The 27,746-nt window shown below is 40.4% G+C and overlaps 1 protein-coding gene across 1 annotated transcript; it reads right to left on the bottom strand.

Annotated features, from left to right (window-relative positions):
- Nucleotides 1–956: 956 nt before the first annotated feature.
- LOC131204126 (uncharacterized) lies at nt 957–26,963 on the bottom strand. Its single transcript, XM_058195058.1, has 8 exons — nt 26,941–26,963; nt 22,782–23,550; nt 21,817–22,697; nt 13,750–13,846; nt 12,850–13,054; nt 10,306–10,934; nt 4,095–4,240; nt 957–1,752 (listed from the first exon to the last, which is right to left on the bottom strand). The coding sequence occupies exons 1-8, from the start codon at nt 26,961–26,963 to the stop codon at nt 957–959; spliced, it is 3,546 nt and encodes a 1,181-aa protein (XP_058051041.1).
- Nucleotides 26,964–27,746: the final 783 nt, after the last annotated feature.

Raw genomic sequence — 27,746 nt, 5'->3', positions numbered from 1 at the left:
CCTTTCCAAGTCTATTGTAACTCCAAAAGATCATTAAACAATCGGTCGTAAATCGAGGACTACCTGTAGTAGGAAATTCTTAAGCAAGTCGTTTGTTCTTTCTTGATACCAGCTCTGTAAATGATAGGTTGGTTTTCAATATAACAATAGGTACAGCAGTTTTACTTCCACAGAGCCTTTATGTTCTTATTCCTGTGGTGTTTTTTATAAAGGGAATGCAGGCCCCAGGAAAAGGAGGCTAGAATTCTTACATTGAGTTGATGGCAGACCTAAAGAGAGAGTCAAGGTTTCCCAAAAGTGTGCTTCTATGTGAACAGTACTACTCAAGCTGAAAAAGAGGATTAGATCGGCGAAATCCCTAACTGTTCTGTGTTATCTAATCTCAGAAGTTCCTGGGCAAGGATTCTGTATTAGCTGTGAACTAAGAATGCTGTAAGAGGACACTCTGCCTACGTGTGTATCCAAGGTTAAGCTTCCACACTGAGGTTTCTAGGTTAGGGTCTAGCTGATGAGAAGATTTAACAAGTTTAAATATGGACTCATTTTTTTCCTAGAATTTAAAAACACTGGTGGTAGTTCACACCGCAAGCTTAACCTGGTACTTACTAAATTATTCCACTTCCTGGGATCACAAAACACATGGAACCATAAATTGGCCAATGGTCTGGGTTGCAGGTTTTTGCTAAGCCTGACCAAAGTTAAGACCCATCAGGCTCACCATGTTACGTGAACATGTGCACTGTGCCTTTACCTGACTTAGTTAAGCCTGCGGTGTGAAAACAGCACTACAAAGCACTTGTTAGAAAGTCCTTCCTAGTAGATAGTGGTCATAGGTAGCACCAATGCTATTTGGATAGCTGAAGTTCATCCTTTGTGCAATTGTGTTGACAAGAGATGTTCAAGCAGGCCTAGTGGAGGTTCAGAGCTCAGCCAAGTCATTTCTTGAGCAGCCCCTCTCATGACCTATTGTGAGATGCACTTATCATGATATTGGGCAAAGCGTTACGCCGCTTCTTCCAGGAGCCCAGCTCCCGAGAGTACCTCCTGATCTGCCTAAACCAGTGATGAGTCCGTGCCTTGTCCCCATCTCGAAATATGAAGGATTCCCGTCTTATCTCAAGCAGTTCAAATGTGTCGTCGCAGTCGGGATCCACAGAGACCACACAGTTGCTGAGTCTCAAGGGTTCCCTGAGCAAACTGAACTTCCCATTGTTCTTATCCCGAATAAGGACCAATACTGCATCTTTCACAGAGCCTGGCTCCCCCGGTTCAAAACTGGACTCAGATGCACGCCTGATGTTGACCATCAGGAGAACTTGCATCTTCTGGAACTTTAATGTCTTGCTGCCCTTTTTCACCCATTGTCCATCTGGTGGTTGGGCCAGCTGTAAGGGGCCTTCCATCACAAACCGTGTTTCTTCCCGCAGCCAGCCCATTGTTTTGAGAGCAGTTTCCCTCATTTCAATGTTGATCACCTCTCGATTCTTCTTGCTGTCCTGGCGGAAGGAGCGCAGAGTCCACGAATTCCCTTCCTGCTTGGTTTTCATATTGATGTGTTCCAGGTGGGACTCGATGCGGCTTTTGGCCTCCAGCAGACTACTGTAATCCGGGTGGTACTCCATAGTGGCTTTGATGATACGGCTCAGAAGAAGGGGATACTTGGTGACTCTCTGTAATGGAGCTATGAGGAAGGACCTCAGATTCATGCGACGAAGGGCAGTGTTGTCATTCTGAGAAACATTGAGGAATATCCTGCAGACAATGGAAATGATTAAATCGTAATTTTTTCATGCACACAAAACTGTAACAAAACCAGCAGGTGGAGTTAAAAGAGGAATCAGTCTAGAATTCCTATGTAGTCACAAGTGGACTAAGTCCAACCCCTTGAATTTCATTGATCCTTATCTAACTCCTAGCAGGTGGTAACTGTTGTTTGAGAAGATTCCAGTGTATAGGCTTTTTGTGCTGAACAAAAATGTATTTATTTTTGCTTAGTGGAACTGAATTATTTTTCCACTCATCCTTCTGGATAATCACTCAGCCTATTTCGGAGTTTAATTCATTATATTAATTATGCATCATGGAATAAAAAATAGGAGTTCTACTCAAAAACCGAATCTTATCATGAGTCATCTTTTAGATGGAGCAAGGATCGAAATATCAACCCTACTGATTCACTCCTACCAGAGATACAAAGAAGATCTACTGAAGCAAAGTTCTTCATTTCTGCATAATGGCAGCATAGCAGACTGGCCCAATTATTACACAGACTTAGGCAGATGTTTTGGACAAGACAGCTCTATACAGCATAGATTATGCTGCGTCCCCAGAATTAACCATTCATTCATAGGTACTGTGGCACTTACCAATGATAAAGATTTACTTAATCACAATTTGAATTGCCTTTGTACATGACAGAGGGCACCCCGTGGCTTTACTAGCTTAGTAAATTACTACATCCAGCCTTCCATCAGGGACTTTGGCAACCTGCCAGTTTGCACATTAGTTCCCTATTTCCATTTTTCTAAAATAGCTCACATATAGACATGAAAATGGAGAAATGTGTAAAGGCCAAGAGCATCTATTTCTTTTCATGTCTAGCGAATGGAGAAGAGATAGCCCATGTTTTCTGTCAAAAGGAAAGAAGCTAAAATGCACTAGTTGGGTAGAGTCCTCAATATTTAGAATCAAGTTATAGATAAGGTTTGCTGGTGCCAATTGAACCTGTGCCAGTGGCCCAACCCTAAGGTCTGCTTCTAAAGATCCAGCAGAGTAACAATACTGAAAATTGCAGGGGATTAAATATTGAAACAGTCATTACAAGTTAATTTCCAGAATTTGATAAACATACTGTATTCCACTCTCTTTCAAATATATATTTTTGCTTCTTGTTCCATCTGAAAATAATTATAACTATTAAATATAACTCTTCAAAAAATTAGCATTTTGAATGTCCTAAATTTGACTTATCCATTTGGTAGCCAAGGACTATTTTTCTAACACTTACCATTTTGTACCTGCTAAATAATACCAAGGGTATGCAAATGTAGATTTTATTATCAAGTCACACCGTGGACAAGAATTTGTATTTCTAGAGAACATACTGAATTCCTAATCATAGTTTTTAATCACCTTTCTTCCTATCAATTACTTTTTCTTTTTGTCTTCACAGAAGATAGGAGCTTTATTCAAGAATTGACTTTGCTGCACTTACAAATTTCTACCTCAGGAGTAATGAAGAATGAAGAACCCTTCTAGTTTAGCAAAGTAATAGAATCTGTCTTAGTGAATTTCATTGTACCTCTGAGTCAGTGTTGACTCAAAGTGTTGACTAGTCCCTGCCTTTTGCTTAGCATGATTTTCTGAATTGGTTTGCTACTGCCGTCTTCATGGGCTGAGAGAGAGGGACTGGTTCAAGATCACCCAACTGGCTTAGCTCGAACTTATGGCTTCCCAGTTTCTAACCTAACCATTACAGGTAATCCTCGACTTATAACCATTTGTTTAGTGACCTTTCAAAGTTACAACAGCACTGAAACAAGTAACTTATGACTATTTTTCACACTGCAGCCTCTCCATGGTCATGTGATCAAAATTCAAACACTTGGCAACTGGCATGTATTTATGTTGGTTGCAGTATCCCAGGGTCATGTGATCACATTTTGTGATCTTCTGACGAGCAAAGTCAATGGGGAAGCCAGATTCACTTAACAACCTCATTACTAACTTAACTACTGAAGTAATTCACTTAACAACTGTGGAAAAAGGGTCATAAAATGAAATAAAACTCAGTTAACGACTGTCTTGCTTAGCAAAAATTTTGGGCTCACTTGTGGTCATAGATTGAAGACTACCTGTTCGCAAATCTGGCTCTCTGAAGTGACTCAGGCAGACCAATAGGTGAGTAAAGCTATTTCATTATTCCAGTTGCCAACAAGTCTCTGTTAATACAAGCTCAGAAACATCTGTTCCTCAGCTCTAGTGTACAAGAGTTTCTCTGAAAAACCTCATCAGTTATCCATCCTCAGAGCACAATTGCTTCCAAGCCTGTTTCGTGAACCTCCTGCCTGGTTAAAATTTGGAACCATTCTCACCTGAGTAACTCTTTTTCCTTTTCCAACGCATTGAGCATGTTCACAGAGGATGGCTGCTGGAGACAATATGTCTGGAATGCAGGCAGCATATTCACAAACTCCAGGAATATTTCACCAATGCACACAGTCATGAGGTCATCATCACCCTGTCAACATACAAGATGAAGAAGAGAAGCAGAAATACAGAAGGATAAACAATCAATGGGGCGAAGACGGCATGTTGAGTTGATTATTCTCCTCCCAATTTGCTTTTCTGATCATTTTCGCTTTCTATTAATTTACAATATTAGTTAGAAAAAGATGCTTAAGGAAGGTGACTCCCCAAAAGGCAGAGAAACTAAGGCGTACATGGATGAACTGAAAGCAGATGAACCAGCATGCCACACTAGTAATAAAAACAAAATGGAAGTACCTCTGGATACTCCTGATACAGCACTAAAAACCCAGCACTGTTCAGAATGTTCTGAAGCTAACAAAATAGGAAATCTGAATACTAAATCTAAATCTTTAGAAAATCTAAAGTAACTCAAGCAGGAACTAAAAGCGGAATAGGGATAAGTCAGCTAAGAAGATCTGACTTGGTTTAAACAACTAACAACTAAATGAAAGTCTTCTCAAATTGCAGAGGTTGCCTAGAGTGCTAGCAAAGCTTATTATGTTACTATGAAAAATAAACTTGATATTCATTACTGGAAAAAGATATTACAGACATTAGACTTGATTTGGTTGATATATACGATCGCAACAGGAGAAATGTTTGAGGATTGAAGGAAGTAGAGACATTTTAGAAAGGAGCAGTTCTGTTGGATATCTCAAAATTTAATGACCACCTGTTGGATTTAAAGACTTCAGATAAAAACAAAATTTCAGCTGTTGTAATGGAGAGGGACTGGAATAATTCTGATATTTAGTATACTGTGTTCAGGATTTAATTTTCAGCTCTTTGATTGTCCTTGATTTCCCCGTTTGAACTTCCAGCATCATTGGAGTACATAAATCAACATATATTGTAACATTGGCTCAACTCACATACTCCTATCTTGACTTATAAAGGAGAAATTCTGGTCAAGACACTTATCGGCATGATGTTTCCATTTCAAATTTCAGCAAGTGTTCATACATTTTGGCAATTACATGTTCATCATTTGTACATATAATTCAACTGTTAATCTCAATCTTTCCTCGTTTTTAGCAGTTTTCAATAATAAGATCTGAATGCGGTTTACAATGCTGGCTTGTTTTAAAGCAGGCAACCATACAGTTCTTTTGTATAGATATGAAATTGAAAACTTCTAATCATGGACTAGAAAATGGGAATTCATGAAGGCAGATGGGCTCATTCGTAAGTTTCAACTTCTTAGACATTCAAAAACATTCATCGCCTTACCATTCACCAGCTGAAACAAATGTGCATCTTTTTCTACATTGGGATTCTCCTTTTATTGTGATAAAGGTTACGATCCAATGGGTAGAGATCCTATCACTAAAATATAAGAATTCACAGGCACCAAAAGTAAACATCTGTAATTACATTTTTTTCCTGCAAAAATTGAGGATACTTACTGATTTCTGGATAGGTTCACTAAGAAGCAGTTAACTACTCATTAAATATATTGGGGTTTATTTACCCCAATGCACCAGCTGCCATCCAAATCATGCAAAAGTCAATTTAAATAAACCACCTTTGATCTACGGTGACCTATGACCACTTAGTCTATTCAAATAAGTGGACATTAGGATTGTGCAAAACATTCACAAGGACACCTTGTAAAATGCAGAAGCATGGATGGATCACCCCTCCTTGAAGTATTAAAGCAGTCACATCTTCTAGAAGGGTTGCCATAGCTATTTCAAGTGTTTTCTCCAGTTTCTGCATATGTGGACACATGGACAATACTTCTACGGGAGGATCAAAGCAAAGCAAATGACGGTAACTGCATAGGCATGCAGATACACAGGAGGGAACCTTTGAAGCAGTCAAGCTTTCTGAAGGATGTATCTGCTGTAACCCTTTGAAGATATGTGCTGCATTCATACTTTTCATTGGACTGTCATAGCCCTAATGAAAGTTTCCTCCTCATCTTCCTCCTCCTCCTCCTTCCCCCCTTTTCCTTTTCTTCTTCCTCCTCCAAAGCTGTTTAGTGGGAGTATGATCGATTGTAGGACAACCCTTTTTTCATTACTAAAAATACATACAACTTCCTAATATATCACCAGACCTTTGGGCCATCTCATTCAGGGCTGCCCAGTTATAAGAAATTTCTCAGGATCTTTTTCCAGCTTTACCTGGAGTTGGCAGGAATCAAACAAGTATAAAATTTGGCTGTAGCCTGAACTATGGCCTCTCTCTCTGTCTCTCTCTCTGACCATCTGTCTATCTGGATCAGTACTATTTATTCCAGAAGACAAAAGAACCTGTGGTCCTTCAGCTACTGATGAGCTACAGCTCCCATGATCCCTCACGATTAGCCATGTTAATTATTTGGCTGAGGCTTATAGTTTAACAGTGTTTGAAGGCTTGCAAGTTCCTTGCCCTACCCAATTCCATTTGGTCAGCAATCTCAATTTTGTAGAGAGGTCATCTGTTGCTTAAAAATTAAAGCAGAGCTTTGTATGTCTGGGACCCAGGCTAGCACTATCTGTATGAGAAGAAAAAAATGCAACAACTGTGTACTAGTATTAAATAAAAACTCTTCCCCAAAGTGCTTGCCAGTCTTAAAATAACAATCTCTGTCTCAACTGACTTTTGAGGTTAACCAATAAGGCTTACAGATTGACATAATTAATGTTTTTTAAAAATGCCTTTCCAATCCATTATAAATAACCTTGAATGCCTTCAGGAAAGACATATGATCTGCAGTGCAGTTTGAATAATACTTAAGAAATCAACCACTCTAATGTTCATTCATTCATTAACTGTTGGCAAAGGTAAGGTTCTTTTAATTACTCACTCAGAGGCAAAACTAACCCATTTGGATGGTGCTGAGAAAATGAATTTCTGTAGGAAATTACAGGAAGTCCTCAATTTATGACTATGGTGGGGACCAGAATTTCTGTTGTTAAGAATGTTGAGAATGTTATCTGGGCAGAGTTCGATCCTGTGACTCCTGAGGACATGGACAGGTTGCTGGGCAGGTTGAACTCCACCACATGTTTATTGGACCCGTGTCCCTCCTGGATGGTGCTGGCCACCCGGGAGGTTACACGAGGCTGGCTCCAGGAAGTTACCAACGCTTCTTTGTTGGAGGGTGTCTTCCCCGCTGCTTTGAAAGAGGCGGTGGTGAGGCCCCTCCTTAAGAAGCCCTCCCTGGACCCGGCTGTTTTAGCTAACTATCGTCCAGTCTCCAACCTTCGCTTTTTAGCGAAGGTTGTTGAGAGTGTGGTGGCGAATCAGCTTCCTCAACACCTGGAGGAAACTGTCTATCTGGACCCGTTCCAGTCCGGCTTCAGACCCAGTTACAGCACCGAGACGGCTTTGGTCGCGTTGGTGGATGACCTCTGGAGAGCCCGGGACAGGGGTTGTTCCTCTGTCCTGGTTCTATTAGATCTCTCGGTGGCTTTTGATACCATCGACCATGGTATCCTGCTGCGACGGTTGGGGGGATTGGGAGTGGGAGGCACCGTGTATCGGTGGTTCTCCTCCTATCTCTCTGACCGTTCGCAGACGGTGTTGGCAGGGGGGCAGAGGTCGACCCCAAGGCGCCTCACTTGTGGGGTGCCTCAGGGGTCTGTCCTCTCGCCTCTCCTGTTCAACATCTATATGAAGCCGCTGGGTGAGGTTATCCGTGGTTTCGGGGTGGATTACCACCTGTACGCTGATGACACCCAGCTGCACATTTCCACCCGAACCACCCCAATGAAGCCGTTGAGGTGATGGGCGGTGTCTTGAGGCCGCACGGGTCTGGATGGGGAGGAACAGGCTTGACTCAACCCATCCAAGACAGAGTGGCTGTGGGTGCGGCTTCCCGGTACAGTCAGCTTACACCATCGCTGACTGTGGGGAGGAAGTACTGACCCCAGGAGGAGTGCGCAACTTAGGCGTTCTCCTGGACGACCGGCTGTCCTTAGAGGATCATTTGACAGCCGTCACCAGGGAGCTTTTATCAGGTCCATCTGATTCGCCAGTTGCGCCTTTCCTTGACCGGGGCGCCTTACGCACGGTCACTCACGCCTCGTCACTTCCGCCTGGACTATTGCAATGCTCTCTACATGGGGCTCCTTGAAGAGCACCGGAGGCTCAGTTAGTCCAGAACGCGGCCGCGGGTGATAGAGGAGCACCGCATTGCTCCCATATAACACCTATCCTGCGCGCCTGCACTGGCTACCGTAGTCTTCCGGTGCAATTCAAGGTTTTGGTTACCATCTTTAAAGCGCTCCATGGCTTAGGACCGGGATACCTTCGAGACCGCCTTCTGCCACCGATTGCCTCCCAACGACCTGTGCGCTCCCACAGAGTGGCCCTCCTCAGGGTGCCGTCGACCAAACAATGCAGGTTGGCGACCCCCAGGGGGAGGGCCTTCTCTGTGGCGGCACCAGCCCTGTGGAATGAGTTTCCTCCTGGATTACGACAACTCCCTGACCTCCGGACCTTCAGACGTGAACTGAAGACTCTATTATTTCAGCGCGCGGGACTAGCCTAAGAACAAAAATGTTTTAAACAAATTTTAATGGGGGTTTTATTGGTTCTTATTGTTTTAGTGATCAGGCCTTGATAATATTTAGTTTTAATCTGGGTTTTAAAAGTCTATTTATTATATTGTTTTATATTGTTTTAATATGCCCGTGAACCGCCCTGAGTCCTATGGGAGATGGTGCGGTATATAAGTTTAATAATAAAAAAAATAAAAAATAAAAAGGTGTTTGTTAAGTGAGTCAGGTCCAATTTTATGACCTTTTTTTGCTGCAATTATTAGCTAAATGACAGCAATTGCTAAGGGAATCATGCAGTTATTAGCTGAATCTGGCGTCACCCATTGACGCCAGATTGTCAGAATCTGGCTGGGAAGGTCACAAAGGGTGATTACATGACTTTGGGGGGCTGCAACTATCATAAATCTCATAAATAAATAACTAAATAAATACATACATACCAGGAGTGAAATGCTACCTGTTTGGACCGGGCAGCAGGAAGTACAGGTGGGTGATTCAGAGAACTGGTAGTGGTGGCAGCACGAGGCTCCGCCCACCTACCCAGATGTCATTACTTCCTGGTTTTAACCAGGAAGTAACCTGTTTTTGACCCTCTGTGCATGTGCAGAAGGCTTTGCACATACGCAGAGGATCTAAAATCACATGTGACTCGTGCGCACACGCACTTCTGAACCGGTAGGGAAGGTAAGTAGCTTTCACCCCGATACATACATACATACACACATACATACATACATACATACATACATACATACATGCCATTTGCCAAGAACCCAAATTTTGATCAGTTGACTATGGGGATGCTGCTTCTAAGAAGTGAGGGACAGTTGTGAATGAACTTTTTTTAAGGGTTGTTTTTAGTTTTGTATTGTTGTTTTCTTTCTGTATTTTATTCTTGGCTGTACACCGCCCTGAGTCCTTCGGGAGAAGGGCGGTCTATAAATAAAAATATTCTATTCTATTCTATTCTTTATCAGTGCTGATAATTGGTCACTAAACAAATGGTTGTAAGCTGAGAACTACCTGCATATGGTTTTCATTCCTTTCAGAGGCAATAATGAACTACAAAATAAACTATAAATAGGCAGTGGCCTTTACATTACATTAGCTTTTTTTTTAGAGGCTATCACAGCTTGTTAACATCGTTTTCCTTCAGCCAAAAGAAATATGCTCATATTGGTAACCGACGGCAGATGTCACAGTGCAACAGGTTTCCTGAAGTTTGGGAAATGAAGGTGGACTTTATAGGGAAGAACAAATGCTCAGTTAACTAAATCGAGAGCTGATGAAGCATATTTCATGTGCCTCTTCTAGGGATTCAAGGTAGATGAGCAGAAAGGATTCTGGGATAGATCTGATGCAGTTAAACATCTGGAGGGCACCTTCCCTTCTGAATTCTGAAGTTCTCAACACATTGGATGTCAGCAAGATGACAAAGAAGCAGCTTTGGACACAGCAATTCTTAAACGAGTGTCACAAAGTAATGTGCTTCAGAAACAAATAAGAAATAATTTAACTGTCGCCAATGGGAAGGGAATTGCGATTTGAAGTCACACGCTACCTGCTCAATAGCCTGCTCAATCTCTTCTTGAAGATACTCCAGGAAGTTTTCGTTGAGGTCAATTAGCTCCTGGATATTGCTAAAAACCACCAACAGCTGTTCTTGTGTTAGGAGGCCAGCTGCTTGCATGGGGAGATAGAATTCCTCCTTGATGATGCGTAGGTCTTCCCCATAGCTAGCTTCAGTGTTGACAAATTCCAACACCGATTCCTTCCGTTCTGTCCTGCACTTCAGACACTTCTCACAGAGAATGGCCTGTTTCCTGTTTTGATTCTGGACATCCGTTTCCAATGGAAAATCTCTGCCACCACAGTCAGTGCAAGGTTGATGGGCTTCCCATGCCTGTAGAGATGTTAATGTTTCTGATGCCCGGTTCCTCCACTTCCTACTCAACACCTGGCTGATACCGCTATCAGCTCGCTCCATCTTGGATGACCTAATTCTTGGCACTCCTCCAATGGTGGTGTCAGCATTGTCCCTCTCCTCATTCCCGCCTGCAATTCCACTATCTGCACTGAGACTGCTAACGTTGCTCCAGCGGTGTTTGGAACGAGAGGAGCTGCTCAGGGCATGGTGATTCTCATCAACATTGTTTCCATAGTTGACAGTAGCTTTAGTCAGGGATGGACCTGAGCAGAGAAACAAAAAGAACGGGCATCACTGTCTAGCAATAAAAAGATCCTCCTGTAATGGTACAGCGTTATTTTCACTGGAATCTTGTAAATCACCTGACCAATTCTGCTCAGAAACTAAGCAAAATTGGACCAGCTTATTATTTTGGTGGGAACATCACCAAGAAATTTCAAGCCTGTAAAATAAATTAGGAAGGTGGGAAACAATTCTCAAAATAAGGAAATGATATGTGGCTACCAAGAGAATTGCAAAGATCTGTCCATGTATTCACCAGGAGTCGAGTTCAACCTGAGAGTATCTCTACGGTTATTATTAAGTAGAAGAAAAATATTTTTGTCACATTTTCTATAGCTAATGTAAGCCACTCTCTAAACCAGCAGGCCCCAACCTTTTGGGTACCAGGGATTGGTTCCGTGGAGAGAGATTTTTCTGCAGACTGGAGGGGGTGTGATTTCATGTACTGCCTGCATCCTGTTGATTGGTCTTCCCTTGTTTGCACGGCCTAGTTTCTACTATGCCACAAACTGGTGCTGGTCAATGGACTGCGGGTTGGGGACTCCTGTTGCTAATCGACATCATTTCTTTAGAAAATTAAATGAACTATGAAAGTTGGGCAAGAGAATCAGCCATTATTAAACTGAATGCACTCCAGTACTTATCTGACTTGCTAAATGATTATCAATATTTGCAATTAAGAAACTTAGCACAACATAAACCTTCATGAAATTCCTAGAAGATAAGCATCCATGGTTGGACAGTCATACAATGCTTGATGAATAACAAATTATTCAAGTCTATTACTTTTGCATTCAAAAAGTAGATTCCGATTCTAAACAACACCTCTGTTCTTAATTTGACCACTAAGAAAGAAAGCTCTCATTTGCTGCATGACTCAGCTATGTTTGAAAGAATTTTCCTCTTCCTTATCCTAGTACGTAGATACCTCATTTGCTCTAGATGCTCCTGTAGGATCAGTTATTTCAGGTTTGTCTCTTGTTCTATATAAGATCAAATGCTAGACACTGTGATGACATTATCTAGGAACAACTTCAGAACATGCCTAGTCGAAATGTGCAAGATTTCTGCTTGAGCTAGAGCAGAGGTCTCCAAACTTGGTAACCTTAAGATTGGCTGGCTGGGGAATTCTGGGAGTTGAAGACCACAAGTCTTAAAAGTTGCCAAGTTTGGAGACCCCTGATCTAGAAGTTTGTTACAAAGGGCAGGAAGTAGTATCAAATCAATTGCATCTATGTTCTTTTTCCTCTTGTAGACCTCTACAGCAAAGGTCATTAATGCAACATTTAAATTGTATGTGTGAAGCCATGAAATTAAATCTAAAACCATTTCAATCATTTAATGGTAAAACATTTCATGAGATCATGAAACTTCCGAGTTCTTGCCCATGACCTCATGACAGATGAGCTCAGCAACTGGCGACAGATGGATAACAGTGCAGAAATGATTTGACATTGCCTTTTTCAGATGGTTTCTTCAATTCTCAAGTTAGGTTAAAACTCTGGGTTCCAATGGTTTCCAGCCCAAATATTAATCAAGTGCTGATGAATAGTTCTTTATCTTTGAAAACTGTTATAGTACTAGCACTAGCACTTAGACTTATATACAGCTTCATAGTGCTATAGAGGCCTCTCTAAGCGGTTTACAGAGTCAGCCTATTGCCCCCAACAGTCTGGGTCCTCATTTTACTCACCTCAGAAGGATGGAAGGCTGAGTCAACCATCAGCCAGTCAGGATCGAACTCCTGGAGTGAGCAGTGAATTAGCCTGCAGTACTGCATTCTAACCACTGCGCCACCCGGCTCTTGTTATGATTTCAAGATCAACCAAAGTCAACTACAAGCTGCCATTTAGGCGCAACAACCATTATAAAAAAGGAGAAAAAGATGGGATTTACTGGATTCTCTCTCTTGCCGGCGCTTCTGGGCATGGTGTCGGGCTGCTGCAGCTATCTTTAACTCCAGTTGTTTCCTCTTTACAGCATCGGTTGGCATTGGATCACTGAAATGAGGCCGTAGTCGACACTCCCGCTGAACTTTGGTGCAGACCGGGGTTTCATAGGAGATATCAGAACTTGATCTGCGGCAATTTGAGCTGGCGCTCTGGAAGATAAAGAAGTGGATTCAGAAGAAAGCTTGACACAGGATAGCCAATTACACTTCAGCAGGGATGCTCACAGCAAGTTAATACTTGTCAAATTCACCAAACACGGGTCTGCCCCTTATATGCATGATTTCAATGTTGTAATGTGGTCACAAAAGGAAAAGAGTATGCATCACAATATTGCAATGCATATTTCTTCATTTGCTCCTCAATGCCCTGGTAGCAGCAATGTCCATAAGAAGCCATGATCACATCAAAGTGATGACATCTGTATCAAAATGCTCAAAAGACATCAGTTAGTACTCAGTTAGTACTTAGAACACAGAATATAGAATAATAGAATTGGAAGAGACCTCAGAGGTCTTCAAGTCCAACCCTTTGCTCAAGCAGACCCTATACCCTTTCAGACCCTATATCTAGTCTCTCTTTGAAAGCCTCCAGTGATGGAGCACCCACAACTTCTGAAGTCAAGTTGTTCCATTGGTTGACTGTTCTTACGGTTAGGAAATTTCTCCTTAGTTCTAGGTTGCTTCTCTCCTTGGTTAGTTTCCAACCATTGTTTCTTGTCTTGCCTTTTGGTGCTTTGGAAAATAGTTTGCATCACAGAGTCTAATACAAGTGTCTAAATTACATCATTCAAATCATGATGCATCCATTATCATTTGTGACCCATTGCCCACGCCAAGTAACTCACTGTGGATTGATGACAATCTTTCACAAAAGTGTGATTCGCTTTCTGAATTTCACAGGATTTGGGGGAAGGGAGATCAAGGGTAGTTTCAGCAGTGCAGCTGTGAGAAAAGGGACAGAATCTAATTAATACCATTCACAAAGCAGAGAATAAAATACTCAGTTGGAAAGATATAGCCGATTTACATTTAACTAATTAACTGCGCCGGGAACAAATAGTTGTATTCAAAATGTAAATTTATTTGTACTGACTGAGGAAACAGCGAATGCTTTATATCTCTCTCCTGTGCAGGTTATTTAAACAAGGTACCTCTGGTGATATTACTAATTGAAATTATGGTAATTTGAAAAAGGTAAGCTCCTTAAGACAGAACGGTAACAAACCAGCTCATATTCTCTTCCTTTGTTAGTCTTGGATATTTCATTTATCCTGAGAAAGGAGAAAATCTTCCATTCCGTCATCACAAAGTGCCCCCTAAATCATGGAGATGTCACGTATAATTTCTCATCCATAAATTATGAGTAAATAGTGTACCAAGACCCAAGGCATGGAAGACTGAAAGGAACCACTAAGATTAGGACCACAGAAATAATATGAATGCTTAATAAATATTCAGTTTTTTCATTAGAGTTAGATTTTTAAAAATCTTTATTATTATTTTTGTAAATAACTCAAGGCAGCAAGCTTACCTAATATTTGTCCCTCCACCTACTTCCCCACAACAATCACCCTGTGAGGTGAGTTGGGCTGAGAGAGAGTGACAAGGACCAAGGCCACCCAGCTGGCTTTCATGCCTAAGGTAGGACTAGAATTCACATTTCCCTAGTTTCTAGCCTGGGGCCTTAACTTCTGCACCGAACTGGCTCAATTCATATTCATATTTATTACTTCAATAAATACTGAAGAGTCTTTCCAGATATTAGAAGTGTATCCTTTACTGCAGGGGTCTCCAACCTTGGCAACTTTAAGCCGGGAGGACTTCAACTTCCAGAACTCCCCAGCCAGCTTTGCTGGGAGTTGAAGTCCTCCAGGGTTAAAGTTGCCAAGGTTGGAGACCTCTGCTTTACTGATTTATTAACAGGATTCAGTGATATTCTTTTTGCAAACATATTTGAAATAAGAGAGAAAAAATTAAAATATATATTTTTTTAATTCCATGTCAAATAGCTACATGTAGAGCGATGCCCTCTATTTATTTCTATAGAATATTTTAATAATTTTCATGCAGATCTTCTCACACTGAGCATTTGGTGTAGCCTAAAATATTGCCAACACTAAATGATATATATGTAGTCCTTGACTTACGATCACAATGGAGTCCAAAAAATTTCTGTTCCTAAGCAAGGCAGCTAAGTGATTTTGTAACCCTTTTTTTGCCACAGCTGTTAAGTGAATCCTGAAGCCATTACGTAAATCTGGCTTCCCCCATTGACTTTGCTTGTCAGAAACTAGCTGAGAAGGTGACAAATGGTGATCACATGACCCCGGGACAGTGCAACTGCCATAAATAACATGCCAAGCACATGAATTTTGATCATGTGACCACGGGGATGCTGCAACGGTTGTGTTGTGACTCCAGCCTGGCCCCATGCCCGAAAGTGACTCCGAGAGTGAGGGGGAAGGGCCAGTAAGGCTTTCCTTGGGAACACCGATTCGTCTGGCCCGGCTCCAGGAGCCAGAACCAGAACAGTCGGAGGACGTAATGAGGCCGTCATCCCCTGATTCCTCCCTTCCCCAGGCTACGCCTTCAGACCCAGCTGATAATAATAATAATCAAGCTTAGATTGACTCGCGTTTCAGTAGATTAGAGAGGCGGCGTCATCAAAGGAAAGGGTGGGGCAGGAGCCCCACCCCACAGGATATATAAGGAGCTTTGGGACTGCTCTCACCCCACGGGAAGCAAAAGCTAGCTGAACCGTTTCAAAAAGAGCTGAAAGTCTTGCTCCGTGAGTCACTTGTTTGAACTTTGGCATGCAGCTGTGATTTCTCTGCCAGGACTGATAAGAGCCGTGAATCCACTGGCTGAAGGCCAGCTCGTTGATCCGAAGTGGGGAAGGAGACAGAACAGGTTGTAAGTTTTAAAACTGATCACACATCACTCTTTTCAATTCGGTTGTAACTTTGGATGGTCACTAAATGAATGATTGTAAGTCAAGGACTATCTGTAGGTTTAAAAAAAAGGTTTAATGGAAGTCAAGAATCCACTGCAAAAAATGCTTATTTTATTTAGAGAAGATCCATAAAAGCCGTAGATACTATCATTGTACTAGAATTGCACAAAATAAAGCAATGTTAAAGCAATCTACACAAAGTAGTAAAAACACCATATTCTTTCTAATTATATAATTTAGTATATAAAATATTTTAAAATCCTTATACAGGTCTGGAAGGGTCCTAGGAGGTCTTCTAGTCCAACCCTCTGTACAAAGTAAGAGTCCTTATATCATCCTACACAAATGGATGTCCAATCTTTTCTTGAAAACCTTCACTGATACAACCTTCAGTGTACAACAACTTATTTGTTCCCTATGATTATCATTAAGTGTTGTACCATATGATTCGTGATGAATGTATCTTTTCTTTTATGTACACTGAGAGCGCATGCACCAAGACAAATTCCTTGTGTGTCCCATCACACTTGGCCAATAAAGAATTCTATTCTATTCTATTCTATTCTATTCTATTCTATTCTATTCTATTCTATTCTATTCTATTCTATTCTTTCTATTCTATTCTATTCTATTCTATTCTATTCTATTCTATTCTATTCTATTCTATTCTATTCTCTGGAGAATAGAATCTGAAGGCAAGCTATTCCACTGATTAATTAAAATTAATATAAGCATAGATATATCTGTAACTCATTTGGGGACTGCTGGGAGCAGATTTAAGTATATTTAAAACTACCTAAATCGTTAATTGTGACTCAGATCTTTTTTCACTTCAAAGGATCAACTATAGATTTGAGTCCACATCATTACTATTTTTGAAAGCATTTTGCATAAAACTTATAATATCAGGGTATTACCTCCAACATGCATGCAGAAGAGTAGAGTCAAAAGATACATCAGTCTTGAAAGATAAAGATCTTCACAAAGCAAGGAAGGCAAAACATGTGGCATATAAAAAGGAAAAGTTTCCCCTCGCACATATGTGCTAGTCGTTCCTGACTCTAGGGGGCAGTGCTCATCTCTGTTTCAAAGCCAAAGAGCCAACACTGTCCAAAGACATCTCCATGGTCATTTGGCCAGCATGATTAAACGCCGAAGGTGCATGGAACGCTGTTACCTTCCCACCAAAGGTGGTCCCTATTTGTCTACTTGCATTTTTACGTGCTTTTGATCTGCCAGGTTGGCAGAAGCTGGGACAAGTAATAGGAGCTCAACCCGTTATTCGGCACTAGGGATTCGAACCACTGAACTGCTGACCTTTCGATCGACAAGCTTAGCATCTTAGCCACTGAGCCACCACCAATTAGCTGAATCGGGCACATGAAATGCTGTGTCGCTCATGGAAACTTGCTTAGCCTTTCAATAAATTGGATTTGAAAGAAAAAACTCTTTTATACATCTTAATTGTTGAGAAAGCACACATATGAGGGAGTGTTTCTTGATATAATAAAAGCATCTGTCCTTTCAAATTGCAAACATAATCTCCAGTTGTGTCTAGAAATAAGCTGGCTGCCAATGAAGTCATCTAACATAGTCCAATGTTCTAGTATAGAAGCAGGCAACACTTTTCCACTAAAGCTCCAAAACTTTGTATTACTGGAGCTGATGATTCTTGAAGTCCAAAGCATCTATGAGGCATCTGGTAGACTACCATAGCATGTGCAAACAAATAAAGAATGCCCAAGAGAGGAAATGCTTTTAAATGATGGCCCATTTGGTCAACTAATGAATGATATAGGAAGCTTTTCTCCATTTGAATAAATTTATTCTCTCTCTCTCTCTCTCTCTCTCTCTCTCTCTCTCTCCCTCCCTCCCTCCCTCCCTCCCTCCCTCCTTCTGGCCAATTGTTTTTTTATCTATTCTCTCATCTTCTATTAGATCACCAAATGTTGTAACTGAACAAAAAAAAAAGGGGGGGGGGGAAGGCAGAAAAATCAAATAGAACCAACAATGTTTAAAGAAGTGACTCCCAATCTCGCAAAACATGCTGGCAAATTTAATATTCCCCCCCTAAGATTACATACGTAATTCTCTTCTTCCCATACTTCCCCCACTCACCATTCTTTTCCAAGTCTTGCCTGCAGAATTTACATTGGTTAGCTTAGCCTTCCCCAATTGGCTATGCTCCAGATCTGATGGCTATAACTCCCTCTAAGTATTTGTACAACTCAGCACACTTTCATCCAGTATGCAAAAGAAGATGAACAGCAACTGATTCAAAAACTATTGAGAATGATTGAGCATATACAGTAGGTATAATTCAATTTTAAAATACAAACAAATGATCCCATCAATCATGCTCTTTACTATTTATTAATAGTAAATAGTAAATCATGCTCTTTGCTATTCAACATTTCATGAGAGAGTCTATCAATTGAATTCTTTGAGAAATCTTCTGTGATGATAAATGTGATGCGTGATTCAGAACAAATACATTAAGTATTTACCATTGAAAAAGATTATTGAGAACCCCATTAAAATATTTCTTTTCAAAGAGATAAGAATATTTTAGCAGTGATTTGCTCTCCAAGCTTGTTTCAATTTAGTTTCTGAACATTTCGTTACCACATTAGGTAACATCAGCAGCAGGGTCTTCTTATGAGTTATTCTTCTTAGCTTATAAATGTCTTGTGTGCCAGTGTGGTCAGCCATGTGATTGGTTGTTCATTTGGAGCTATATTTAAATTCTGAGCAGCTGATATAATACCAATTGCAATTTTGAATTTTAAGATACTTAAAAATGCCAAAATAAGTCCATGATTGTTTTCATACAATCACTAAACCAAAATACAATTTGTTTTATTTTGGGAAAGTACAATATATGAATTCAGCCACTTTGGCTTATATACCATGAAGATGGTTTAGGATTTTATATGGAATTGACCATAATGGCTTGTTTAGCAAACCATAGTTTAAAATGCAATGTGAGCAAAGTAACCAGTAAGACACTGCACACAAGTTACCTGGTATTGCTGGCACATTTCACACAATTTCTCTGCCTCGTGTTACTAAAGTAAGCCCTAGACTTCCTCCTTTTTAAAAATATTAATCTTATTGAAAATTTTAAAAATGAGTGTAAAATTTAGTACAAACTAAAATAAAGTAAGGAATGAAGAGGGGGAAAGGAAAGCTGCCCAGGGTCACTTTGGACAGTGAGATGGGCAACATATAGAATGAATGAATGAGAAATAAAAGAAAAAATGAAAATGCATAAAAGAAAAATATATGGAAGCACAAAGATGGAAAGATATGGCTATATTTACAACAGAGGAATGGTTGGTGAAGATGATAGAACTCGCTGAGATGGCCATATTGACCTATTTGATTAAAGAAAATAGTTTATTGATGACTGGAAAGCCTTTATGCACCTTTTGCATAAAACAAGATATTATGATCTATGGTTTTAAGGATTAGATAGTAAAGAAGAGAGTCACAATGCCTTTAGAGAAAGGCAAACCTACAATCATATTTATGGTTACTATAAAGAAGACAGAAGCTACATCTTTGAATCTTTTTTCTTTCTTTTCTATTTTTCTAAGATTTCCAATTTTCCAATTGTTTCTTCCTTATCAAAAGACCAAGAGTGAAGCCTAAGAACGTTTTAACTCCCAAATCCAGCAACAATCTAGCTGCTTAAGTATTACCTTCTCCAGTTCTACAGCCTTGAGTTGTGAGTTGCTGGAATAGCCACAGATAAATTCTGAAAAATCCTGACTCAGAAAACTTTTCTTTCAACAGAAAAACTGCATTTTGCTTTACGCACTATTTTGTCCCAAATATGCACACTTTCTAATTCAGTACTAATGTCCATGCACCATCTATTATTGAATCACTGCCCCAAATTTTCTAAAGGGAGCCTCTAAGAATATTTTATATGGCTGACAGTAATCTAGATGTCACTCTGAATGCCCCATGTTTAAGACAGAAATTGATCTCGCTTAGTGTAACCTTACCCAATGCATATTCAAGTAGAATAAGCAAGAGATCAGACTGAGCAAGGAACACCGTCCGGTTTTCAGAATAAGACTGGCCTTTCTCTAGGGCTCCCTGGGGACCCCCAGCATCTCTTCCTCCAATCAATTTGGGAGGTTTCAGGAAATTTTTAAAACTTTGCCTTGCCATGTTATCCAGACCCACAAAAATGCAGTTAATTGTAAAAACTGGTTAAGGCGGTAATAAACCCATATTTATAAAGTGACTTATTTTTGCCAGCCATAGCTAGGATTGACTACATTCCAGGGTTTAAACGGCAAGTGATATGTTAACTGTCATGTTGACGGACAGGGAGAGGACAGGGAGCAGCTAGGCTGTTTCCAGTGTTCAATATTAGTGTGGCATCACATCAGCAGTCTCTGCAGGGGGGATAAAAAAGACAGAATGAAGTCCATCCCCGTTGCTATGTGCACTCATACAGTACACATACAAATAGCAGGGCTCTGACTGCAGAGTCGTGTGTTGTGTCTTGTCCGATCTCACCACAGCCGGGGCCTTCTTATCTGCTTCCGAACACGGAGGAATGTCCTAGTATGCCTCCCGGCCCCAGCCCTGGCTCCATGCCCAGACAGGCTGAAGAGGAGGAAGTATCTCCAGCCCCCAGCTCTGGCTCTATGCCCAGGCAAACGGAGCAACTAGACCCCTCCCCCTCCTCCACAGCATGTGAGCCTGAGAGAGGTCAATTGCCAACAACTTCAGACTGGAGTGACCCTCGCGTCAGAAGACTTGATAGACGGAGGCAACAGAAGGAAGGGAGGGGCAGGCCTGGATAAGTGCTGAGTCATGGAGCCACACCCCATGGCCTATATAAAGGACTGGCTTTCTGGCATTCTCTGAGTCAGGCAAAGTCTAAACATATCTTGCTGAAGTCACTTTCTGGTCTCCTGCCTGCCCTGAGGACTTTGCTAGGACTTTGGCAGGGCTGCAGAGACGCCTGATTCGGATTTCCCTGACCCGGCCGTCAGCGGAGGAGTGGGACACGGCATCATGTTCCCCTTGGCATTTTTATCCCTCCACCCCTACTCCAAGGAGACCCCTGCATTATGGGCAACATAGGCAATGAGCATTAATAGGACAGAGTCATGTAATAAATTCCAGTTACTTCAACGTAAGTAAACAAACAAACAAGCCACTTAGAGGAAAAGTTCTAATCCCACCTTTACTCTTTCCCCTCAATTCCCCTGAGGGAAATCCTTCCTGCATCAAATAAAGATTGAGGTTCACAAACTCTATCTATTGTGCTAACCTGTCATGTATATTAATCAAGAATGCTAAGCCAAAAGCCGAGGTTTACACATCACACCAAACTAAAGCCAAGCCTCTTTGTGGTTGAACTAAATGTGCAACCACAAAGTATGAACTAAGCTGTAGTAATACGGTATAAAATTCTCATCGAAGCACAACTTGAAGCTGTTTCTTTGAAACAAAGACATTGCTTGTTCTATAGCAATGATGGCTAACCTTTTCTGGACCGAGTGCCCAAAGTCCACGTGTGTGCTCCCAAATGCGCACACCCGCACCCAAGCTCCCAAATGCAAAGCACGCAGACCAGCTGGCTGGCGGGAGGCGCACGCGCATGCGCAGCAGAGCTGAACTGGGGCGACGGCTCGTGTGCCCACAGAGAGGGCGCTGCGTGCCATCTCTGGCACACATGCCATAGGTTCACCATCATGGTTCTATAGCATAAATTCATATGACACCAACCCTTCTTCTTGGGTTGAAGTTATATGATTATCTGAGAAGAAACTTTCCAAAAGCCTAGAAGGATATTATCCAGGACATCAATTTTCACACTAGTCGAAACCTATCTACTTCACCTCAACAGCATACAAATATAAAAAGTATTAGAAATTACTAAATTCCCTCGGAATTAACATTCCTCAGGATCTCTAACAACAATGATTACCTCTTTTTAATGAGGTCCAGAGCGGTACCTATAAATTCATCCTTCATTTTCTGAAGCTTAGCTCCGTAACTGGAAATATCGGTTGCTTCTAACAGCAGCGGGCAGCAAGATGATGGAGTTTCAGGCACCAGAGATTGTCCAGCACAATGGAGGGTTTCCCTGACATTTCTTGCATCCAATCCTTGCTTCTCTTCTTCCGCAAAATCTTTCTTGCCTTCCTTCCTAAATGCCGCAGCAGGTTGCAGAGGTGATCGTGGAACTGGGCTAGAACAGATGGGAACTGGCACAGTTTCTGGTGCCGGGATTTCAGAAATCTTATCCCTGGCCATTGGGGTATTTATTAGGCAGAAACTTCTGTCCCATGTGGATGAATTTTCTTCACAGCCAATAAACCTGGAAGCATTCTGGCTGTTTTCATGAAACACCTCATCGTCGTCATCTATGGCTGAAACCACTCCTTTAACATGATCCTGGTTTTGACTTCTTTTTTCCTCCAACTTTTGGGTTCCTTCTGTTTTATCCTTCACAATTTCACTATTGCCATTGAGAAAAGGGGCTTCCTTGCTTCTCATCCTCTTGAACTCTTCAAAAGTTGGAATGTAGAGCCTCTCTTTGCAGTCAGCTTTTTTGCTCTCTCCTGGAGTCCTTTTGCAGTCTCCTCTCTCTCCCTCTCCATTTAATGATCCCATAGTTTGGGATTTGATCACTTTCTGACTATCAGAGGCACAATGAAGGGTCAAGTTGGGGGAACTCTTCTGCCTCCTGATCTGCAACCTTCTCTGGGCTTCTTGCTTGATGTCTTCTGGGCTGGTTAGCCTGCTATAGAAGTAAGGCCGTTGCCTCTCCAACGCCATCCATGGGGCATGAGCAAGAGTGGCATGCTGCACAAATATGGTGCAACAGTTAGAGGAGCAACCGTTCTTATATTGCTGGCAGGCCTGGCATTGAGAACATTCCCTTGCAACCGAATCATTCAAAGGAGGCTGAGCTCTGAGGGGCTTGCAAATCTCAGGAGCTTTACTACTGTGAATTCTAAGTTTTTCTTTCAGGATTTTTTTGGCATCCCCACTTATGGAGGAAAGAAACCATGGAGGCACTTTGGCACAAGAGGAAATGGCTATATCTTGTGTTGAAGGGATCCCTTGTTCTGACGGAAGGGAGAAGTGTCGGTACCGTTCAGGTGAACTGGGAGTTAGGGAATCTTCCATGGAAAACCCGGAAGAGTGAGCTGCGCTTTTGCAATGAAAGACAAGTTTATTGTCTACATTTCCGCAGTGAGGATGGCAGTGTGGATCAGCTACTGTGGTCCAGTGTAGATTCTCCATGCTCTGATACAGATGTGTTCCTGCATTGTTGCCTCCTTTATTTACGGGATTAAAGTCTCCAGTGAAAATACGAGTGTCCATGTTCTTTAAGGGATGTGTGCTGCTAATTGAGAATTCCTTGAAGCCATGTTGCACATACAGCTGATTATTCTGGCAGCTCAAAATTACCCGAGAGTGTTCCTGCCTCTCATCAACGCTGATGTATGTCATAGCAAATTGACATGGGTGACTGGACCTATGGATGATTTTAGAAGGGAGAGGGCAAAAGGATGAATGGGCTGTCAGATCTTTCAGTTGGCGTTCAGAGGTCCTGGCCACAGACAGCAGAAGGCTGCTATCTGGGTACTCACGTTGAAGAGCAGGTATTTGTCCAGAGCCATGGTTGCAAGTCTTCAAGCAGAAGAGAAACCTGATCAAACAAAGGAGAGAAAAAAAGGAAGTTACATGAAAAGGTTGATATTCAGGGACAAACCATGCAGTCATTAAGTATGCAACCAATTATCACAGTGTCGGACATAATCCAAAAGTCAAAGAATGGAACCAAGTGAGCTAGCTCACAAGAATTCAAAAATTCCTGATATATCATTCTTTACCAGAACCATTAGAAACAGGGGTAAAATGCTCCCGGATTGGACCGGATTGCGCGATCCGGTAGTGATCATGACTGGTAGTTCGGCGATCCGGTAACGATGGTGGAGCAAAGCTCCGCCCACCTACCTTGGTGGGTGGAGCTTTGTGTTTTTTTTACCTTCTGCGCATGTGGAGAAGGTCTGTGCATGCATGTGATGCGCGCGTGCACTTCCGAGCCGGTAAGGAAGGTAAGTAGATTTTATCCCGATCAGAAACCCTAACAAAAGAATTCCAGAGAATTATGGATATATTATCCGGATAGTGGTAAAAATACTTAAAGGTGAAGATAATCATTGGAGAGACTTAGAGTTAAGGGATATAGAGAAATTTGGATCAAGGTGGTTTTTAGATAAAGCAAACTCAAAATGTGTAATTAGAAGTTATTGGTTAAAGGGATTAAGTAAAATGTGGAATAAATTTGTTAAAATTTTAATTCCGGATATAATCTTTTTGGGGAAGACAATTGGAAATTGGCCAATTAAAAATAATATAAGACGTAATGAAGTGATTAAAGATGAAAATATAGAAACTATTAGAGATTGGTTAAAAGTTTTAGAAAATGAAAGGAGGAATAAAGAAATTATTGAAAAATTAGCGTTAAGCTGGTTGAAAAAATACAGATAGAAAAATGGACAAAAAAATTAAGGGAAAACTATTCGATAAATAGATGTGAAACTGAATTTGAATATTTAGTATCTCGGATTATGAAAGATGAAATTGGGCTAAAGGGACTCGTTAGCAGAGTTTATAAGATTATAAACTCTGATGAAAAATTACAAAGAGTGATGAGGACAAATTGGGAAAAAGATCTTAATATTGAAATACCAGAGTCAGATTGGAATGTGAATTGGAATAGTAGAATTATGGGAACTTTATCTATAAGGATTAAAGAGCATAATTATAAAGTTATTTGGAAATGGTATTTGACTCCAGTAAGATTGTCACAAATGGATAAAAAAATTAGTAAAAAATGTTGGAGATGTGAAATGGAATTGGGGACTTATGAACATATGTGGTATAAATGTGATAAGGTTAAAAAGTTTTGGCAACAATTGGAGAAAATGATATTTGAAATGATGGGGAAAGTAATAACATTGAGAGTGGAAACTATATTATTGTTGGTAATTAAGGAAATAGAATTAACAAAATATGAAAAAGAATTGATTAGAATTATGATTATAATAGGTAGAATTATAATAGCTAGATATTGGAAACTAGATGTGATTTTTAGAATAGAAGAGTGGAATTCTGAAATGTGGAAATTAGCTTTAAATGATAAAATGACATGTGATATTAAAATTAGAAGTGGTGTGTATAAAGAAGATATTTTCTGGAAGACTTGGAAACCATTTGTGGACTATGCGCTTGGAACATTGGACGCTTCGGTACCTGTACCTTGAGAACGTGGATTTTGGCAATCATGAGGATATATCTGAAGACCCAAATCTTCCTCTTTTTTTTTTTATGTATAGCACAAGGGTGGAAAATGTATTTTCTTTTTTTGTTTGTAACGTTAAAAATTTATAAAAATAAATAAATAAATTAAAAAAAAAGAATTCCAGAGAATTCTAGGGACAGTTGAGCTGTAATAACAAGAACCCTTTTTGCAAAACCAATATTCAAATTCTTTTGCACTATTCTTCTTGCTTGCTCTTTATAATGGAAATATTTAGTCTGCCTTTTATTGGAAACTGAGTCCAGTTGCCACACGTCTCTTATTTTGAAAATGATCAGGTTTGCTATCATGTTGCTTTTCAATGATTGTTCAAGAATTCTCATACAAAGAACATTCTCAACTTATGCTTTGCAATTGTACTTTTAATACTAATCTAAAGTCTTATCAGAGAATGGAACAAATGATCACAGAAACATCAGGGCAGTTTAAGAGAAAAGCACTTTATATTGGCAGCTATACAAATTGTCATCTCTTCTAGTACAATATATTCCTTGTAGGTACAAAATAGTGCAAGTATGATGGTTACTGATAATTATATTCTTTATTACTTTGAGTATTGTTCATCACCAAATGATCAAATTATTTAACATTAAAGCAACTAAGAATAATGCACAAATGGAATATTAAAACAACATGACTGAACTATCTAGAGTAGTCCTCAACTTCCAGCCACACGAGCAAATGTACTGGGAAACCCATGTTTCATACATGTTCAAAAGAAGGGAGGTTTTCCAGTGAAGGTAACACTATTAGAAGCTCCTTCTTTTGGGAATGTTTGCCTTGGTATCATTTCTTTTCATTTCCCTCATATAAGGGAATGATTGCTATTTATTCCTATAATAAAAAAAATCAAGCCACTAGTCCTTGAAACAGTATGCCTGTTTGAATCAAATTTGCCTTCTCATCACCATTAATGGATAGCATAACCATAACAGAAGATTCTGATAAGAGAGCAATGATCTTTTGAAAGGAAATCTGGAATGGCAAGGGAAGAAAATAGTAGACTTCTAAGGCTTCCCTTCTATGCAAAGCTAGAAAATGCTACCGAAGGGAGATAGTAGGAAAAATCAGAAGGCAGGGAAGTACATCCATTTCTTCTGGCCTCCTCTCTTGAGAGAAATCAAATTTGGAAAGACAGGCCTGTCAGTGCTCCTTCCTCAATAATGGAGGAAAAGTTATAGAGGGGGGCGATGGCTACAGGTGAGGAATAGAATGAAACTGACCCTCAAAGCCACTTCTTTCCAACCCATTTGATAAGCTGCAGCTCAATGGGGCACTATCTTCATGCCCAGAGTTACTCCATGGTGACTGCTAACACACATTAAAAAAAGAGACTATTCTATTTTCTGGCACTTATAGCAATACTTTAATATGTAATATCAGTGATATTAATCCATAGATCAGTAGTAATGAACCTGTAGCATTTCAGCGAGGTCAACTGGCTAAGTGTGTATTTTTGTGTGTGTATGTATAACATTTTTATTAAGAATTTTGATTATAATGGTAAAATCTAATGCAAGGTAAACTTAAAGAAACTCCAGAAGAACAGAAAGTAAAAGCAGCAATAAAAAAAGAAAGTGAGAAGAAACAAAAAAGGAAGAATATAATAAAATACATAAATGACTTCCAACTTTCATCACAACTATAAACAAATTTAGTGACTCTTCATTCCCTCTAAGATTGCAAACATTCATCCCATATCCCATCACTTACCTATCAACAAATCCATAAAACATAGCATGGCCAACTGTAGTTCAAGAACATCTTAAGAGACTAAAGTTCCCTACTACTACCTTAGACTATGGTGCAAAAACCTTGGCACATTTAAGTGTCCTATTGTACAATACAATAAAAAATACATAGATCCCAAACCTTTAATGCAGTGGTAGTCAACCTGGTCCCTACCGCCAACTAATGGGCGTTCCAGCTTTCATGGTGGGCGGTAGGGGTTTTGTCCAATACTGAAGCACTTTCCTTTTTTTAAATTTTAATTGACTTTTTTAAAAAAAATCATAGCATTATTTAAAAACATTTTCATTAGGTTTTCATAAAATTTCCTGTGACAATTTAAATTTCTGAAAATATACTATCTGTATCGCCCGTGCATAAGTTTAGTTCACGTTACCTAAGTGCAACCACAAACAAAAGAGCCTTGTCCCAGAATAGCTCACGCATCTCCCCCCACACCACCCAGCTGTAACGGACAAGCAGAGCTGGTAGCCGTTGTCCCCCCCACAAACTCAATCCACAATGCGCGAGAGGCATGCGCAGACAACGATACCCAGCGCATTACTGTGGAACTGGTGGGTGGTTAGAAAATTTTACTACTAACAGAGATACAAAAGTGGGCGGTAGGTATAAAAGGTTGACTACCCCTGCTTTAATGTAAACTTATTACATTCAAGCACAATGTTATAACTAGCAGAATCACCTACATTACACTAGGTTTGATTAATGTGTACATACTGGTATTATGTACAAGAGTATCTATTTCTCTGCATAAAAGCATTCTTGGGTAA

Source organism: Ahaetulla prasina, chromosome 1 (assembly GCF_028640845.1).
Source record: "Ahaetulla prasina isolate Xishuangbanna chromosome 1, ASM2864084v1, whole genome shotgun sequence".
Classification (NCBI taxonomy): Eukaryota; Metazoa; Chordata; class Lepidosauria; order Squamata; family Colubridae; genus Ahaetulla; species Ahaetulla prasina.
This window is presented reverse-complemented; position numbering and strand designations above follow the sequence as displayed.

Coding starts and splice junctions, on each gene's coding strand:
- LOC131204126 (XM_058195058.1), bottom strand. CDS start 26,963: ATGTTTTATGGATTTGTTGATAG. Junction 22,698..22,781: donor AGCCTCCTTTGAATGATTCG/GTTGCAAGGGAA, acceptor ATATTTGTGCAG/CATGCCACTCTTGCTCATGC. Junction 4,241..10,305: donor TTGAGCAGGCTATTGAGCAG/GTAGCGTGTGAC, acceptor GTATGTTGACAG/GGTGATGATGACCTCATGAC.